The sequence below is a fragment of the Nerophis ophidion genome, linkage group LG19 (genome assembly GCF_033978795.1).
Source record: "Nerophis ophidion isolate RoL-2023_Sa linkage group LG19, RoL_Noph_v1.0, whole genome shotgun sequence".
In the NCBI taxonomy this organism is placed as follows: domain Eukaryota; kingdom Metazoa; phylum Chordata; class Actinopteri; order Syngnathiformes; family Syngnathidae; genus Nerophis; species Nerophis ophidion.
This window is the reverse complement of record NC_084629.1, coordinates 41,978,691-41,998,443: the sequence shown is the minus strand read 5'-3', so window position 1 is coordinate 41,998,443 and position 19,753 is coordinate 41,978,691. Positions and strand designations below refer to the sequence as shown.

General features: G+C 38.3%; 1 protein-coding gene across 6 annotated transcripts in view; it reads left to right on the top strand.

The window, feature by feature from the left end:
- The window catches only part of map3k20a (mitogen-activated protein kinase kinase kinase 20a), a 120,097-nt gene that overhangs the window by 30,693 nt on the left and 69,651 nt on the right, over positions 1-19,753 (top strand). For all 6 annotated transcript variants that reach the window (XR_009802995.1, XR_009802993.1, XR_009802994.1 and 3 more), the window contains exons 4-7: positions 7,074-7,175; positions 7,340-7,405; positions 10,500-10,528; positions 15,093-15,230. Coding sequence is in view for 3 of the 6 variants with exons in the window: in XM_061880023.1 (XP_061736007.1) it covers positions 7,074-7,175; positions 7,340-7,405; positions 10,500-10,528; positions 15,093-15,230 (335 nt within the window). In the remaining 3 variants the exon portion in view is untranslated. The remainder of the gene's footprint in view (positions 1-7,073; positions 7,176-7,339; positions 7,406-10,499; positions 10,529-15,092; positions 15,231-19,753) is intronic.

The following is a 19,753-nucleotide window of genomic DNA, read 5'->3' as shown; positions in this document are numbered from 1 at the left end:
GACTTACATCACCATAGTAACTACTTACATGACCATAGTAACTACTTACATCACCATAGTAACTACTTACATCACCATAGTAACTACTTACATCACCATAGTAACTACTTACATCACCATAGTAACTACTTACATCACCATAGTAACTACTTACATCACCATAGTAACTACTTACATCACCATAGTAACTACTTACATCACCATAGTAACTACTTACATGACCATAGTAACTACTTACATCACCATAGTAACTACTTACATGACCATAGTAACTACTTACATCACCATAGTAACTCCTTACATCACCATAGTAACTACTTACATCACCATAGTAACTACTTACATCACCATAGTAACTACTTACATCACCATAGTAACTACTTACATGACCATAGTAACTACGTACATGACCATAGTAACTCATTACATGACCATAGTAACTCATTACATGACCATAGTAACTACTTACATGACCATAGTAACTACTTACATCACCATAGTAACTACTTACATGACCATAGTAACTCCTTACATCACTATAGTAACTACTTACATCACCATAGTAACTACTTACATCACCATAGTAACTACTTACATGACCATAGTAACTACTTACATGACCATAGTAACTCATTACATGACCATAGTAACTACTTACATCACCATAGTAACTACTTACATCACCATAGTAACTACTTACATGACCACAGTAACTACTTACATCACCATAGTAACTACTTACATCACCATAGTAACTACTTACATGACCATAGTAACTAATTACACTACCTCATTCACTAATTAGATAACCATATTACCTAATTAAATTACCATAGTGACTAATTAGATAACAATAGTAACTAATTTGATGACCATATTAACTAATTACATTACTATTATAACTAATTAGATTACCATAGTAACTCATTAGATGACCGTAGTAACTAAATTACTATAGTAGCTAATTAGATTATGATAGCAATTAATTAAATGACCATAGTAACTAATTAGATGACCATAGTAACTAATTAGTTACCATACTAACTCATTAAATCACCTTAGTAACTAATTAAAGCACCATAGTAACTAATTACATGACCATAGTAATTAATTAGATGACATAGTAAGTAATTAGATGACATAGTAAGTAATTAGATGACATAGTAAGTAATTAAATGACATAGTAAGTGATTAGATGACATAGTAAGTAATTAGATGACATAGTAAGTAATTAGATGACATAGTAAGTAATTAGATGACATAGTAATTAGATGACATAGTAAGTAATTAGATGAGATAGTAAGTAATTAGATAATCATACTAAGTAATTAGATGACATAGTAAGTGATTAGATGACATAGTAAGTAATTAGATGACATAGTAAGTAATTAAATGACATAGTAAGTAATTAGATGACATAGTAAGTAATAAGATAATCATAGTAAGTAATTAGATGACCTAGTAAGTGATTAGATGACATAGTAAGTAATTAGATGACATAGTAAGTAATTAGATGACATAGTAAGTGATTAGATGACATAGTAAGTAATTAGATGACATAGTAAGTAATTAGATGACATAGTAAGTAATTAGATGACATAGTAAGTGATTAGATGACATAGTAAGTAATTAGAGGACATAGTAAGTAATTAGATGACATAGTAAGTAATTAGATGACATAGTAAATAATTAGATGACATAGTAAGTAATTAGATGACATAGTAAGTAATTAGATGACATAGTAAGTGATTAGATGACATAGTAAGTAATTAGATGACATAGTAAGTAATTAGATGACATAGTAAGTAATTAGATGACATAGTAAGTGATTAGATGACATAGTAAGTAATTAGAGGACATAGTAAGTAATTAGATGACATAGTAAGTAATTACATGACATAGTAAGTAATTAGAGGACATAGTAAGTAATTAGATGACATAGTAAGTAATTAGATGACATAGTAAATAATTAGATGACATAGTAAGTAATTAGATGACATAGTAAGTGATTAGATGACATAGTAAGTAATTAGATGACATAGTAAGTAATTAGATGACATAGTAAGTAATTAGATGACATAGTAAGTGATTAGATGACATAGTAAGTAATTAGAGGACATAGTAAGTAATTAGATGACATAGTAAGTAATTAGATGACATAGTAAATAATTAGATGACATAGTAAGTAATTAGATGACATAGTAAGTGATTAGATGACATAGTAAGTAATTAGATGACATAGTAAGTAATTAGATGACATAGTAAGTAATTAGATGACACAGTAAGTAATTAGATGACATAGTAAGTGATTAGATGACATAGTAAGTGATTAGATGACATAGTAAGTAATTAGATGACATAGTAAGTAATTAGATGACATAGTAAGTGATTAGATGACATAGTAAGTAATTAGATGACATAGTAAATAATTCGATGACATAGTAAGTAATTAGATGACATAGTAAGTAATTAGATGACATAGTAAGTAATTCGATGACATAGTAAGTAATTAGATGACATAGTAAATAATTAGATGACATAGTAAGTAATTAGATGACATAGTAAGTAATTAGATGACATAGTAAGTAATTAGATGACATAGTAAATAATTAGATGACATAGTAAGTAATTAGATGATATAGTAAGTAATTAGATGACATAGTAAGTAATTAGATGACATAGTAAGTAATCAGATGACATAGTAAGTAATTAGATGACATAGTAAGTAATTAGATGACATAAGTAATTAGATGATATAGTAAGTAATTAGATGACATAGTAAGTAATTAGATGACATAGTCAGTAGTATATGATTCAGATTCCAAGCATGTAAAGACTTAGTATAGTTGAAGACTTAGGGTGATTAAAAAGATGATTACACATCATAATGGCAGCTACACTTTACATCTTAAACATCTAAACAAATAATTTGGGAATGTCCGGCGGGTCAGATTGAAATACTTAACGGGCTGCATTAATTAGCCCAGGTCTGGCCTAGTAGATGGTTATGAAATGTGGAGAGGATGAGGATGAGGATGAGAAGTTGCAATGGCGTGCAGCGTGCGAGGTGTTTGTGTCTAAATCTCTGCTGAGTGTCAGTGTTGACACAAGGTAGAATCAAATTAGCAGCAGAAACAGCAACGTGTTTACCGAGTGTCTTTGCCAATTTCCTGTGTTGACTCACAGCAGCGACAGCCAATATGTGCTTGATCTTCTAGTCTCTCTCTTTATGGCTGCTGCACACAGACCAGGAACACTTGTGCCAGTCCTCAGCGGGCAAAGGTGCTCCTTGCTGTGACCTTTGATGCTAGACCAGGGGTCACCAACGCGGTGCCCGCGGGCACCAGGTCGCCCGTAAGGACCAGATGAGTCGCCCGCTGGCCTGTTCTAAAAATAGCTCAAATAGCAGCACTTACCAGTGAGCTGCCTCCATTTTTTTACATTTTATTTATTTACTAGCAAGCTGGTCTCGCTTTGCTCGACATTTTTAATTCTAAGAGAGACAAAACTCAAATAGAATTTGAAAATCCTAGAAAATATTTTAAAGACTTGGTCTTCACTTGTTTAAATAAATTCATTTATTTTTTTACTTTGCTTCTTTTAACTTTCAGAAAGACAATTTTAGAGAAAAAATACAACCTTAAAAATGATTTTAGGATTTTTAAACACATATACCTTTTTACCTTTTAAATTCCTTCCTCTTCTTTCCTGACAATTTAAATCAATGTTCAAGTATTTTTTTTTTTTATTGTAAAGAATAATAAATACATTTTAATTAAATTCTTCATTTTAGCTTCTGTTTTTTTGACGAAGAATTTTGTGAAATATTTCTTCAAACTTATAATGATTAAAATTCCAAAAAATTATTCTGGCAAATCTAGAAAATCTGTAGAGTCAAATTTAAATCTTATTTCAAAGTCTTGAATTTATTTTAAATTTTTTGTTCTGGAAAATCTAGAAGAAATAATGATTTGTCTTTGTTAGAAATATAGCTTGGTCCAATTTGTTATATATTCTAACAAAGTGCAAATTGGATTTTAACCTATTTAAAACATGTCATCAAAATTCTAAAATGAATCTTAATCTGGAAAAATTACTAATGATTTTCCATAAATTATTTGTTTTAATTTTTTCAAAAATATTCGAATTAGCTAGTTTTTCTCTTCTTTTTTTCCGGTTAAATTTTGAATTTTAAAGAGTCAAAATTGAAGATAAACTGTTTCAAAATTTAATTTTAATTTTTTTCCTGTTTGCTCCTCTTTTAAACCGTTCAATTAAGTGTTTTTTCATCATTTATTCTCTACAAAAAACCTTCCGTAAAAGGAAAAAAAATGTACGATGGATTGACAGACAGAAATACCCATTTTTTATATATATAGATTTATATATTGAAGGTAAATTGAGCAAATTGGCTATTTCTGGCAGTTTATTTAAGTGTGTATCAAACTGGTAGCCCTTGGCATGAATCAGTACCCAAGAAGTAGCTCTTGGTTTCAACAAGGTTGGTGACCCCTGACCTAGACTGATGCTCCACATCACGGAGGAAACGTGTGACACAGTTGGTACAAGCACCATGTTTGTTTGACATGCAGCTCTTGTACTTCTTATCTAAGGAATGTGGACAGGTGAGTGACAGGACAGGGCAAAGTTTAGACACGGGCAGGTGTGTGCTTACTCGCTCTTGCCAGCTAATTTTGACAACACACATTATAGTTCACGCCTATAATGTTGTTCAACTGACTTTTTTGTTGAAACTACGCCCCAGAGTGTAGTGATGACCTCATGATTGCCTGCAGCGTCTGCATGACTCAGCAAAATGTGGATAGCACAATTAGCAGTTTCTGCTGTCCCGGGAAGAAGAAATCATTTTAAATGTATATAATATAACTTGTCTGTAATATTGTTGTAAGTACAAATATAATGACTTCATTGCATATAACAAGACAAAAGACTCACACTTAAGGTGCGGTAGTGGCAACAAATATTCATCAATCGTTTAATCAAAGCCCTAAATCACAAGTGTCTCAAAGGGCTGCACAAGCCAAAACGACATCCTCGGTACAGAGCCTACATAAGGGCAAGGAAAAACTCACCCCAGTGGGACGTCGATGTGAATGACTATGAGAAACCTTGGAGAGGACTGGATATGTGGGCAAGCAATGGATGTCGAGGGGGTCTAACATGATATTATTAGAGTCCAGTCCATAATGGATCTAACATAATAGTGTGAGAGTCCAGTCCAAAGTGGATCTAACATAATAGTGTGAGAGTCCAGTCCAAAGTGGATCTAACATAATAGTGAGAGTCCAGTCCATAGTGGATCTAACATAATAGTGAGAGTCCAGTCCATAGTGGATCTAACATAATAGTGAGAGTCCAGTCCATAGTGGATCTAACATAATAGTGTGAGAGTCCAGTCCATAGTGGATCTAACATAATAATGAGAGTCCAGTCCATAGTGGATCTAACATAATAGTGTGAGAGTCCAGTCCATTGTGGATCTAACATAATAGTGTGAGAGTCCAGTCCATAGTGGATCTAACATAATAGTGTGAGAGTCCAGTCCATAGTGGATCTAACATAATATTGTGAGAGTCCAGTCCATAGTGGATCTAACGTAATAATGAGAGTCCAGTCCATAGTGGATCTAATATAATAGTGAGAGTCCAGTCCATAGTGGATCTAACATAATAGTGAGAGTCCAGTCCATAGTGGATCTAATATAATAGTGAGAGTCCAGTCCATAGTGGATCTAATATAATAGTGAGAGTCCAGTCCATAGTGGATCTAACATAATAGTGAGAGTCCAGTCCATAGTGGATCTAACATAATAGTGTGAGAGTTCAGTCCATAGTGGATCTAACATAATATTGTGAGAGTCCAGTCCATAGTGGATCTAACATAATATTGTGAGAGTCCAGTCCATAGTGGATCTAACGTAATAATGAGAGTACAGTCCATAGTGGATCTAATATAATAGTGAGAGTCCAGTCCATAGTGGATCTAACATAATAGTGAGAGTCCAGTCCATAGTGGATCTAATATAATAGTGAGAGTCCAGTCCATAGTGGATCTAATATAATAGTGAGAGTCCAGTCCATAGTGGATCTAACATAATAGTGAGAGTTCAGTCCATAGTGGATCTAACATAATAGTGTGAGAGTTCAGTCCATAGTGGATCTAACATAATATTGTGAAAGTCCAGTCCATAGTGGATCTAACATAATAGTGTGAGTCCAGTCAATAGTGGATCTAACATAATAGTGTGAGAGTCCAGTCCATTGTGGATCTAACATAATAGTGTGAGAGTCCAGTCCATAGTGGATCTAACATAATAGTGAGAGTCCAGTACATAGTGGATCTAACATAATAGTGTGAGAGTCCAGTCCATAGTGGATCTAACATAATAGTGTGAGAGTCCAGTCCATAGTGGATCTAACATAATAGTGAGAGTCCAGTCCATAGTGGATCTAACATAATAGTGTGAGAGTCCAGTCCATAGTGGATCTAATATAATAGTGAGAGTCCGGTCCATAGTGGATCTAATATAATAGTGAGAGTCCAGTCCATAGTGGATCTAATATAATAGTGAGAGTCCAGTCCATAGTGGGGCCAGCAGGAGACCATCCCAAATGGAGACAGGTCAGCAGTGCAGAGATGTCCCCAACCGATGCACAGGCGAGTGGTCAACCCCGGGTCCTGACTCTGGACAGCCAGCACTTCACACTGGACCTGTGTACCACAACCCTCCACAAGGGAGAGTGGGACATAGGAGAAAAAGAAAAGAAATGGCAGATCAACTGGTCTAAAAAGGGAGTCTATTTAAAGGCTAGAGTATACAAATGAGTTTTAAGATGGGACTTAAATGTTTCTACTGAGGTAGCATCTCTGTTACCGGGAGGACATTCCAGAGTACTGGAGCCCCAATAGAAAACGCTCTATAGCCTGCAGACTTGTTTTGGGCTCTGGGAATCACTAATAAGCCGGAGTCCTTTGAAGGCAGATTTCTTGCCGGGACATAAAATACAAAACAATTGACTTCACTTCAAATGTTGTCTTTGTTTCCTGCTTAGAATATGCCAGCAAGGGATCTCTCTACGACTTCCTGTCCTGTGCTGAGAGTGAAGAGGTGGACATAAGCCACATTATGACCTGGGCTACAGAGATCGCCAGAGGTGAGACAGGATGGTCACATGACAAAATCCAACACTGAATATGCTTTACAACGTTGACTCGTGTGTGCATTTATTTACATTTTTTATGAAGACCTTTGTTAGACATTTCAGAGCAAGCCTTTTTGACTCCATGATTGATATCTCGCTCTATATTTTCTCTTTAGGGATGCACTATTTGCACTCCGAGGCCCCCGTTAAAGTGATCCACCGAGACCTGAAGTCAAGGAATGGTAAGAAAACTAATAGCTGCCTCCAAAATACCTCGACTTTACTACTGGTACCTCGGCTTTTCTACGTCACCACTTTTTGTTTTGTTCGATTTTCGTCATAATAGTTGCCATGAAAACTTTGAAGGATTGAAATTCTTTCTTGTCTCTGCTTAGGTGAGACAATAAAACACAGTTTATCGGCAACTTAGGTAGCAGTGGCATTATTTCAAGATGATAAGAGATAAAAGCAATAGAGCACATAATAAAAGTATGCACTATAAAAAGTTAAGTATACACAGTATGCACAGTAAAAGTGAAATCTATCACTTAGCCCTCGTTTGACTTGTCTGCTATAAAGCGCTGTTCAGCCGTCCATCAGCCCAAAGGGGAATTAAGCGGTGGTGAAGGCGTTGGGTGGGGGTGGGTAGTGTGTTTGTATATATGACCATAGTCTTTGGGTGAAGTGAAGTAGTCTTCATGAGCCCAGAGTTGTTCTGCATGCAATGCAAGCAAAGTTCGAGTTCCGGGTTTCGTTTAGGAGGAAGAGAGGTTTTTAAGATGCCAGACTCGTGCAAAGCCCTTCTGGTAACAATCGACCATATATGGATAATCCGCTGAAGTCACTGTCAGGTTTAAACACTTATTACATCTATTAAACAGACAAGAAGCAAGGAATCATGCAGAGACAGAGTTCAATTTAGCTCAATGAGGAGAGACGTTTTGGGCTATACTCTAGTTACAGAACCAACCTACGCTCTAAAGTCCAGCCCACGTGCTCCTCTATTTATTTGGGAGGTCCCTGGTTACATCACTGAGGCTGCCTCTGAAGCGGGGGTCGGGAACCTTTTTGGCTGAGAGAGCCATACAAGCCAAATATTTTTTAAAGTATTTCTGTGAGAGCAATATATTTATATATATATATATATATATATATATTTATTTTTTTTAACACTATATACGTGCATTTTTAAGAAAGACCAAAATTTTTAGAGTATAATAAGTCTCTTATTCTTTTTAATAACATTGTTATTCTGAGGCTAACCAAAAATAAATGAAATACTTCTTAACATTAATGCGACTTCTTGAACAGTAGAAACCGGATGGATGGTGGAAACCGGATGGATGGAGGAAAATGCATAAGAATTTTTTATATTTTGAACGTTATTTTTAACACCGGGGCGGCATAGCTCGGTTGGTAGAGTGGCCGTGCCAGCAACTTAAAGGGTTGCAGGTTCGATTCCCGCTTCTGCCATCCTAGTCACTGCCGTTGTGTCCTTGGGCAAGACACTTTACCCACCTGCTCCCAGTGCCACCCACACTGGTTTAAATGTAACTTAGATATTGGGTTTCACTATGTAAAAGCGCTTTGAGTCATTAGAGAAAAGCGCTATATAAATATAATTCACTTCACTTCATTACCAGCGGATTTATCCATTACTTATCGTGTTAAGCAATGTCTGCTAAGATTTATCTGAGATCCAGGTGCAGTCATCAAAAGAGCCACATCTGGCTCTAGAGCCATAGGTTCCCTACCCCTGCTCTGAAGTATAGTGGGGTAATCTCAGCACACAATATAATGAAATGCAAATGTACCGACACTGGCGATATCGCCCTGTCTCTGCTTTGTCTGCGTCACGGCACTCGATGTTCGTCCTTGGCAGTCATCAGGGTCCGGACACAAACACTGATACGAGACGATGTCCCTTTTGCACGGATAGAAAAGTACAACTACAGCACAATTGATAATAACTATAGCAACGGCCTTTGAGCATAAGAGTTGTGTGATAACTTACACATAATTGTTCTAGCAGTCACAAAAGGGAAAAACATCACAGAAGGGCCAAATTCCAAACAGCTTGTTTGGATGAAATAGATTGTTTTATAAATATCTCCACAATATATTGCCTCCACGGTTTGATTTCAACTTTTTGGGGACTTACGAAGATCTCAGATACACAACAGCAGGATCCAAAATGTAAGAAAAGTTGGTTTTGCATATTAGGGGCACTTTAATTTTTTAAAATTGTTATCATTTTTATCGCATTTGGTCTGCACTGCGTAACGATAATGTAAAAGTATAATTCTTCTTTATAAAATGGGCTTCAGATTAATATGTTTGGATGTTTGGAACAGATTAAATATTTTTTATAGAATTTATTAAAAAATGTTTACGATTCGGTCTCCGTCTGGCCTTTTTGAACAGATTACCAATAAAAACCAACGTACTTCCAAAGACATCCAATGTGGACTTAGAAAGCTATATTTCTAACAAAGATTCTGAGTATTTCATTGAGACTTTTATTTAACAAAATGTTTATTATTGTAGCTTGCAGTAGTTAAGAAATGCACAGCATCACACTGACGGGGATTTTTGCATTCCAGCAAAACCTTGTTTTAATTTCATCTCATTGGATTTCTTATTTTTGGCCTGATGGTGCAGAAAGAAAAGATCATATTTCAAAAGTTCATTTCTGCCTTAAATAAAGGCTCAGGCAGGTTTTGGAGTAAGCCTATTATATCTAACTTTTTGACAATTTTTCACATTTTATGAGATAGTGAAGTTGTTTTTTTAAGGGGGTGGTTATTAGCTGTAAGTATTATAATCTGTCGGCAAAGATGGCAGGTGTAGCGCAGGAAAACATGACTTTTATGTCAAAAGGAAATGCAGGGAAAACAGGAGCAAGCAAACAGGATACCAGGAAACCAATTATTCAGCCCTGACTGGAGGGCGAGGCAGGCATGAATAGCAGCCAGCTGATTGACAACAGGTGTGGCCAGTCCAGTCCGCCAATCAGCAACAGGTGAGGGGAAACAGCTTTCAGGGAGACAAGCAGGAAATGGAACCGAAATAAGAGCGCTGAAAGGAAATAAACACCAACCAAAGAAGCACCGCCCGATGTGAATGTGACAGATCGTCAAAGTAAGCTACACAATAATTAAGAAACTAAGTCATTCGTTACTGAATTATTTTCCTTTGTGTATATTTAATCTATAGAATATTTCAATTTTTTAATTAAACATTTGAAGTTCATTTAAATATATTTTATTTATTGAGATTGATGGATGTAAAATAACTGGAACTTTAAACACAGAGATAATGTGATTTGTCTTTCAGTTGTCATCACAGCAGACAAAGTCCTGAAGGTGGGTAGAGTTGTTTTTTATTTCTCAAAATATGCAACTAGATTTTCTTACTGACATTTGCAGGCCTAAGGAGTGAGCACAAGTTCTGCTGAATGTATAGCAGAGGGCCACGTGGCAGTTATGTTTGGCCCCAGAGGGCCGCTTCTAACAGTGAATACTATTATTGCTCAGTTGTTTTATGAATTTTATTGGTCGATTTTTAAAAAACTAAAATGTAAAAAAAATATGGTAAGCTGCAATGATTTCACCTCAAAATGTTGTGTATTTTACTGTGAATGGAAAAACAGTATTGCTGTTTTTTATGATAAAAAGGCAGCTCAGTTGCCGGAATTTTACTGTAAAATATACATTAGTTTTTTTAGTGTAAATAAAAAAACCCTGAATTTTTACGATCAAATTTCGGCACTTAAGCTGCCATTTTTTGTGTGTTTTTCACCGCAAATCAACAAGTGTAGATTTTCTTACTGACATTTGCAGGCCTAAGGAGTGAGCATGAGTTCTGCTGAATGTATAGCAGAGGGCCACGTGGCAGTTATGTTTGGCCCCAGAGGGCCGCTTCTAACAGTGAATACGATTATTGCTCTGTTGTTTTATGAATTTTATTGGTCGATTTAAAAAAACTAAAATGTAAAAAATATGGTAAGTTGCAATGATTTCACCTCAAAATGTTGTGTATTTTACTGTGAATGGAAAAACAGTATTGCTGTTTTTATGGTAAAAAAGGCAGCTCAGTTGCCGTAAATTTACTGTAAAATTTACATTTGTTTTTTTAGTGTAAATAAAAAAAAAAGGAATTTTTACGATCAAATTTCGGCACTTAAGCTGCTATTTTTTTGTGTGTTTTTTACCGCAAATCAAGTGTAGATTTTCTTACTGACATTTGGAGGCCTAAGGAGTGAGCATGAGTTCTGCTGAATGTATAGCAGAGGGCCACGTGGCAGTTATGTTTGGCCCCAGAGGGCCACTTCTAACAGTGAATACTATTATTGCTCAGTTGTTTTATGAATTTTATTGGTCGATTTTTAAAAAACTAAAATGTAAAAAAAATATTGTAAGCTGCAATGATTTCACCTCAAAATGTTGTGTATTTTACTGTGAATGGAAAAACAGTATTGCTGTTTTTTATGATAAAAAGGCAGCTCAGTTGCCGGAATTTTACTGTAAAATTTACATTTGTTTTTTTAGTGTAAATAAAAAAAACCTGAATTTCTACGATCAAATTTCGGCACTCAAGCTGCCATTTTTTTGTGTGTTTTTCACCGCAAATCAACAAGTGTAGATTTTCTTACTGACATTTGGAGGCCTAAGGAGTGAGCATGAGTTCTGCTGAATGTATAGCAGAGGGCCACGTGGCAGTTATGTTTGGCCCCAGAGGGCCGCTTCTAACAGTGAATACTATTTTTGCTCAGTTGTTTTATGAATTTTATTGGTCGATTTTTAAAAAACTAAAATGTAAAAAAAATATGGTAAGCTGCAATGATTTCACCTCAAAATGTTGTGTATTTTACTGTGAATGGAAAAACAGTATTGCTGTTTTTTATGATAAAAAGGCAGCTCAGTTGCCGGAATTTTACTGTAAAATTTACATTTGTTTTTTTAGTGTAAATAAAAAAAACCTGAATTTCTACGATCAAATTTCGGCACTTAAGCTGCCATTTTTTTGTGTGTTTTTCACCGCAAATCAACAAGTGTAGATTTTCTTACTGACATTTGGAGGCCTAAGGAGTGAGCATGAGTTCTGCTGAATGTATAGCAGAGGGCCACGTGGCAGTTATGTTTGGCCCCAGAGGGCCGCTTCTAACAGTGAATACTATTATTGCTCAGTTGTTTTACGAATTTTATTGGTCGATTTTAAAAAAAACTAAAATGTAAAAAATATGGTAAGTTGCAATGATTTCACCTCAAAATGTTGTGTATTTTACTGTGAATGGAAAAACAGTATTGCTGTTTTTATGGTAAAAAAGGCAGCTCAGTTGCCGTAAATTTACTGTAAAATTTACATTTGTTTTTTTAGTGTAAATAAAAAAAAAATGAATTTTTACGATCAAATTTCGGCACTTAAGCTGCTATTTTTTTGTGTGTTTTTTACCGCAAATCAAGTGTAGATTTTCTTACTGACATTTGGAGGCCTAAGGAGTGAACATGAGTTCTGCTGAATGTATAGCAGAGGGCCACGTGGCAGTTATGTTTGGCCCCAGAGGGCCGCTTCTAACAGTGAATACTATTATTGCTGAGTTGTTTTATGAATTGTATTGGTAGATTTAAAAAAAAACTAAAATGTAAAAAAAATATGGTAAGTTGCAATAATTTCACATCAAAATGTTGTGTATTTTACTGTGTATGGAAAAACAGTATTGCTGTTTTTAGTGAAGTGAAGTGAATTATATTTATATAGCGCTTTTTCTCTGGTGACTTAAAGCGCTTTACATAGTGAAACCCAATATCTAAGTTCCATTTAAAGCAGTGTGGGTGGCACTGGGAGCAGGTGGGTAAAGTGTCTTGCCCAAGGACACAACGGCAGTGACCAGGATGGCGGAAGCGGGAATCGAACCTGCAACCCACAAGTTGCTGGCACGTCCACTCTACCAACCGAGCTAAACCGGTAACAAAGTTAGCTCAGTTGCCAGATTTTTACTTTAAAATTTACATTTGTTTTTTAGTGTAGATAAAAAAAATGATCAAATTTCAGCACTTGAGCTGCTATTTTTTGTGTTTTATTTTATTTAATTTTACCGCAAATCAACAAGTGTAGATTTTTCGGTGTAGTACTGTAAATGCCAAAATGTCACCACAATTTGTTACAGTAAAAAAGTACAGATTTGTTTCATTTAGAGAAAAATGCTGTGAAAACCACAGTAAATTTCACAATTTTACCATGAAATGTGTGCTACTTTTATGTTGCACGATTTGGAAATCATTATTCCATCCATCCATCATCTTCCGCTTATCCGAGGTCGGGTCGCGGGGGCAGCAGCCTAAGCAGGGAAGCCCAGACTTCCCTCTCTCCCGCCACTTCGTCTAGCTCTTCCCGGGGGATCCCGAGGCGTTCCCAGGCCAGGGAAATCATTATTATTAGTATTTATTTCGATTTAAAAAATGGTTTGAATGTTCAATAATATATTTTTGCATAATTTAAGTTAACATCATTTGCGATTCCATGGAGTACATATATGTTTTTTCCCCCAAAATAGAAAGAAAGAATACATTTAATAAGAAAAGTTACAGTACAAGACAAAATTTTCCTGTGGATTACAATAGCTCAAAGAAACCAACACCTTCATGTCACTTCCCATCCAAGATGGCGCTGCTGTAGTGGCTGCTGTTGGCAGGAGCTCTGTGCTCTTGTTTCATCCTTTTGTGTTTAACTCTTGTTTTCATGTGTTATTATATTATTTTGCCTTTGGGACTGTCTGACAAGGGGTGGCACTTTCGTGACCTCTGTAGTGCTTTTTTGTGGACATCTGGATCTGCCTCCCGGGAGCCTTTTTTGTAAGGGGCGCTGGAAGCCGGCAGACTCGTCAGCGATCCTGTTCTGTCTCCCTGTAATGTTTGTCTGATCTTGAATGGGATTGTGCTGAAAATTTTAATTTTCCTGAAGGAACTCTCCTGACGGAATAAATAATGTAGTGAAGTGAAGTGAATTATATTTATATAGCGCTTTTCTCTAGTGACTCAAAGCGCTTTACATAGCATTTCAAGATGTGTAGTGAAGCCTTTTTTAATTTGTATTTATTTTTCAAAGCTATTCTCCGTGAAGGACCTGATTGGACATTTAAAGACCTAAGAGTAAATTAAAGCTGCAAGCAGCGTTGGTCGGTTCCGCCTTTGGCTGCTGCCCCCTGGTCTTAGTCAGACCTATATAGAGGTTTTTGTTTCATGTCTCCACGACATTCCTAACAGTAGTTAAAAGCAGTTTTGTCTGTGTTTTTTCCTAGGGGGCACTGGAGTGCAATTTTGATTTTTAGGGTTTGGTTTTTTATTAGATGGCAATTTTTGCCAGTCCTGATGTGTGTGTAAAATTTGGTGAGTTTTGAAGCATGTTAATGGGGTAAGATTTCAGATTGGCGTTTCTGGATGTTGTTGATAAATGGCTTTCGCTTTGCATAGTAGAGCTTTAACTTGCACTTTGAAGCATTTTAAGGGGGTAAAACTACAGCTCAAAGAGGCAAAAATTACATTTTTTAGGAAAATTTGCGCACAGGTTTTAGAAGGCGCGTAAAACCCCAACCGGAGAAGTAATCATGTACTATCTAATCTAATCTACACAGAGGAGTTTTACAAGCCTTTTGATTGGTAAGATCAAGGGCAGCTTTTGTCTGCTCGCTGCGAACTCATGACAGCACAATGTTTTGTGATAACTTAGATACAATTCTTCTGACATTATCCACGCAGTGATAGCCAGGAAGCAAAAAGCCACGGCCTGTCAACTCTAGCACAGCTCTTAAGGCAATTGAGGTCTTTGTCTTATATTCAATCACTGAACAACTTAGTGGTGCTCCTCGAATTCTGCCCGGCAACAAGCGGTGCAGCAAATTTTTTCTGACGCATTTTTGTCTTGTTCCAGATCTGTGATTTCGGGGCTTCCAAGTTTCTGACCCACACCACCCACATGTCTCTAGTGGGTACCTTTCCGTGGATGGCGCCCGAGGTCATCCAGAGTCTGCCCGTGTCTGAGACCTGTGACACCTTCTCCTACGCTGTGGTGAGTGGCGGCCACCACAGTCAGTTAGAGTCACATGATCGAAGTCATCGTCACACAGACCAGGGGTAGGGAACCTATGGCTCGCGAGCCAGATGTGGCTCTTTTGATGACTGCATCTGGCTCTCAGTGTCAGACTGTATCTGACTTTGCTTAACACGATAAGTAATGAATAATTCCGCTGGAAATAACAGTGTTAAAAATAACGTTCAAATAATAAAACATTCTCATGCATTTTAATCCATCCATCCATCTTCTTCCGCTTATCCGAGGTCGGGTCGCGGGGGCAGCAGCCTAAGCAGGGAAGCCCAGGCTTCCCTCTCCCCAGCCACTACGTCCCGAGGCGTTCCCAGGCCAGCCGGGAGACATAGTCTTCCCAACGTGTCCTGGGTCTTCCCCGTGCCCTCCTACCGGTTGGACGTGCCCTAAACACCTCCCTAGGGAGGCGTTCGGGCATCCTGACCAGATGCCCGAACCACCTCATCTGGCTCCTCTCCATGTGGAGGAGCAGCGGCTTTACTTTGAGTTCCTCCCGGATGACAGAGCTTCTCACCCTATCTCTAAGGGAGAGACCTGGAAACTCATTTGAGCCGCTTGTACCCGTGATCTTATCCTTTCAGTCATGACCCAAAGTTCATGACCATAGGTGAGGATGGGAACGTATATCGACCGGTAAATTGAGAGCTTTGCCTTCCGGCTCAGCTCCTTCTTCACCACAACGGATCGATACAACGTCCACATTACTGAAGACGCCGCACCGATCCGCCAGTCGATCTCACGATCCACTCTTCCCTCCCTCAAGAACAAGACTCCTAGGTACTTGAACTCCTTCACTTGGGGCAGGGTCTCCTCCCCAACCCGGAGATGGCATTCTACCCTTTGGACTCGGATTTGGAGGTGCTGATTCTCATTCCGGTCGCTTCACACTCGGCTGCGAACCGATCCAGTGAGAGCTGAAGATCCCGGCCAGATGAAGCCATCAGGACCACATCATCTGCAAAAAGCAGAGACCTAATCCTGCGGTCACCAAACCGGAACCCCTTGAACGCCTTGACTGCGCCTAGAAATTCTGTCCATAAAAGTTATGAACAGAATCGGTGACAAAGGACAGCCTTGGCGGAGTCCAACCCTCACTGGAAACGTGTTTGACTTACTGTGCGGATCAAAGTCTGACACTGATCAATCAATTCATTGTAAAAAATAGTACAGAAACAAAATTAGGTAATTTCCTCTTATCATAAAGCTTTTAGTAAGTGTACACTCAAGAACAAGCATTTTAATCCATCCATCCGTTTTCTACCGCACCTGTTCAAGGTTGCGGGTGGCTCTGGCAACCCCAGCTGTCCTTCGGAGTACAGGAGGGTCGCATTAATGGGAATAAGTATTTTATTTATAATCGGTCTTTGGAAGTGGGAGGAAGCCTGCACCTGGGGATAGGTTGATTGGCAACACTAAATTGGCCCTAGTGTGTGAATGTGAGTGTGAATGTTGTCTGTCTATCTGTGTTGGCCCTGCGATGAGGTGGCGACTTGTCCAGGGTGTACCCTGCCTTCCGCCCGATTGTAGCTGAGATAGGCGCCAGCGCCCCCCGCGACCCCGAAAGGGAATAAGCGGTAGAAAATGGATGGATGGATGGATTTATAATCGGTTAGATTCACTGCGACGAGGTGGCGACTTGTCCAGGGTGTACCCCGCCTTCCGCCCGACTGTAGCTGAGATTGGGGTGACGGGGGGCGTCGGTGCCTAAGGAAATAAGCGGTAGAAAATGGATGGATGGATGAATGGTCAGCTTGAGAATAACAATGTTATTAAAAAGAATAAGAGACTCTAAAAATGTTTGTCTTACTTACAAATGCACGCATTGTGTTTAGTGTTAAAACAAATATTTTATGGCTCTTACGGAAATACATTTTATAATATTTAGATTTCATGGCTCTCTCAGCCAAAAAGGTTTCCGACCCCTGACACGGACATTTTTAAACGCTTACTGTATGCGGCCTTTGTGTAGAGCAGAGCTGGGAAAATGTTTGGACCCGGGGGCCACATTGAGAGAAAAAAATATGTCTGGAGGGGGGGCCAATGTGTATGTGTGTATAAATGATATATACTGTAAAAATCTGCTGTACAGTATGTGCGTTTGGCTCCTGTTTTTCAGGAACACTAATACCAAAAGTCACAATGTCCCATAGAGTTGTAAAAAAGTGATGACAGACCACGACTATATTTGCTGTAAATTGTTCTAATACACGTCTAATCTGATCAGTTAGTGTTCAATCAATCAATCAATGTTTATTTATATAGCCCCAAATCACAAACGTCTCAAAGGACTGCACAAATCATTACGACTACAACATCCTCGGAAGAACCCACAAATACACACATGTTGTATGCATTGCTGACATGTTGGAGGGAAACATCCATCCATCCATCCATTTCCTACCGCTTATTCCCTATCGGGGTCGCGGGGGGCGCTGGCGCCTATCTCAGCTACAATCGGGCGGAAGGCGGGGTACACCCTGGACAAGTCGCCACCTCATCGCAGGGCCAACACAGATAGACAGACAACATTCACACACTAGGGCCCATTTAGTGTTGCCAATCAACCTATCCCCAGGTGCATGTCTTTGGAGGTGGGAGGGGCCTATCCCCAGGTGCATGTCTTTGGAGGTGGGAGGGGCCTATCCCCAGGTGCATGTCTTTGGAGGTGGGAGGGGTCTATCCCCAGGTGCATGTCTTTGGAGGTGGGAGGGGCCTATCCCCAGGTGCATGTCTTTGGAAGTGGGAGGAAGCCGGAGTACCCGGAGGGAACCCACGCATTCACGGGGAGAACATGCAAACTCCACACAGAAAGATCCCGAGCCTGGATTTGAACCCAGGACTGCAGGACCTTCGTATTGTGAGGCAGACGCACTAACCCCTCTGCCACCGTGAAGCCTGGAGGGAAACAATGCATACTAAATACGATGGCTCAATTATACCTGTGACACTAACTAGGTTTTCAACCTTTTTCATGTTGCTTTTAAGATTTCGGCACCCCAAAATGTTATTTTCTAGAAGGCCACTGGAAAAAAAAAAAGCATCTATGTATTTTCAACATCAGCTGCAATGTTGACCTTTATAAAAGTGCTCCATCTTTGTAGCACCTTGTCTCTGCTTCAAAATAATGTGCTTGCTTTCTCTATTGAGTGCGGAAAATGTTTGCATTTAAAGTGGGTCCGGGCTTTATTTAATATTGTAATGGTGTCATCAGTTCCATAAAAAAACATGTTTCTTTACATTAGTTTGACATTACTTAACTAATTACTGCACAGAAAGTCTAACATTGAAAATAACATCTGGCTGTTGGAATGCAAATAAAGCATGTTTCTAGCATTTCTCCATGAGTAAATACAAACCCCGTTTCCATATGAGTTGGGAAATTGTGTTAGATGTAAATATAAACAGAATACAATGATTTGCAAATCCTTTTCAAGCCATATTCAGTTGAATATGCTACAAAGACAACATATTTGATGTTCAAACTCATAAACATTTTTTTTTTTTTGCAAATAATCATTAACTTTAGAATTTGATGCCAGCAACACGTGACAAAGATGTTGGGAAAGGTGGCAATAAATACTGATAAAGTTGAGGAATGCTCATCAAACACTTATTTGGAACATCCCACAGGTGTGCAGGCTAATTGGGAACAGGTGGGTGCCATGATTGGGTATAAAAACAGCTTCCCAAAAAATACCCAGTCTTTCACAAGAAAGGATGGGGCGAGGTACACCCCTTTGTCCACAACTGCGTGAGCAAATAGTCAAACAGTTTAAGAACAACCTTTCTCAAAGTGCAATTGCAAGAAATTTAGGGATTTCAACATCTACGCTCCATAATATCATCAAAAGGTTCAGAGAATCTGGAGAAATCACTCCACGTAAGCGGCATTGAATGAAAACCAACATTGAATGACCGTGACCTTCCATCCCTCAGACGGTACTGTATCAAAAACCGACATCAATCTCTAAAGGATATCACCACATGGGCTCAGGAACACTTCAGAAAACCACTGTCAATAAATACAGTTGGTCGCTACATCTGTAAGTGCAAGTTAAAGCTCTACTCTGCGAAGCGAAAGCCATTTATCAACAACATCCAGAAACGCTGCCAGCTTCTCTGGACCCGAGATCATCTAAGATGGACTGATGCAAAGTGGAAAAGTGTTCTGTGGTCTGACGAGTCCACATTTAAAATTGTTTTTGGAAATATATGACATCGTGTCATCCGGACCAAAGGGGAAGCGAACCATCCAGACTGTTATCGACGCAAAGTTGAAAAGCCAGCATGTGTGATGGTATGGGGGTGCATTAGTGCCCAAGGCATGGGTAACTTACACATCTGTGAAGGCACCATTAATGCTGAAAGGTACATACAGGTTTTGGAACAACATATGCTGCCATATTTTTCATGGACGCCCCTGCTTATTTCAGCAAGACAATGTCACATTTAGCACGTGTTACAACAGCGTGGCTTCGTAAAAAAAA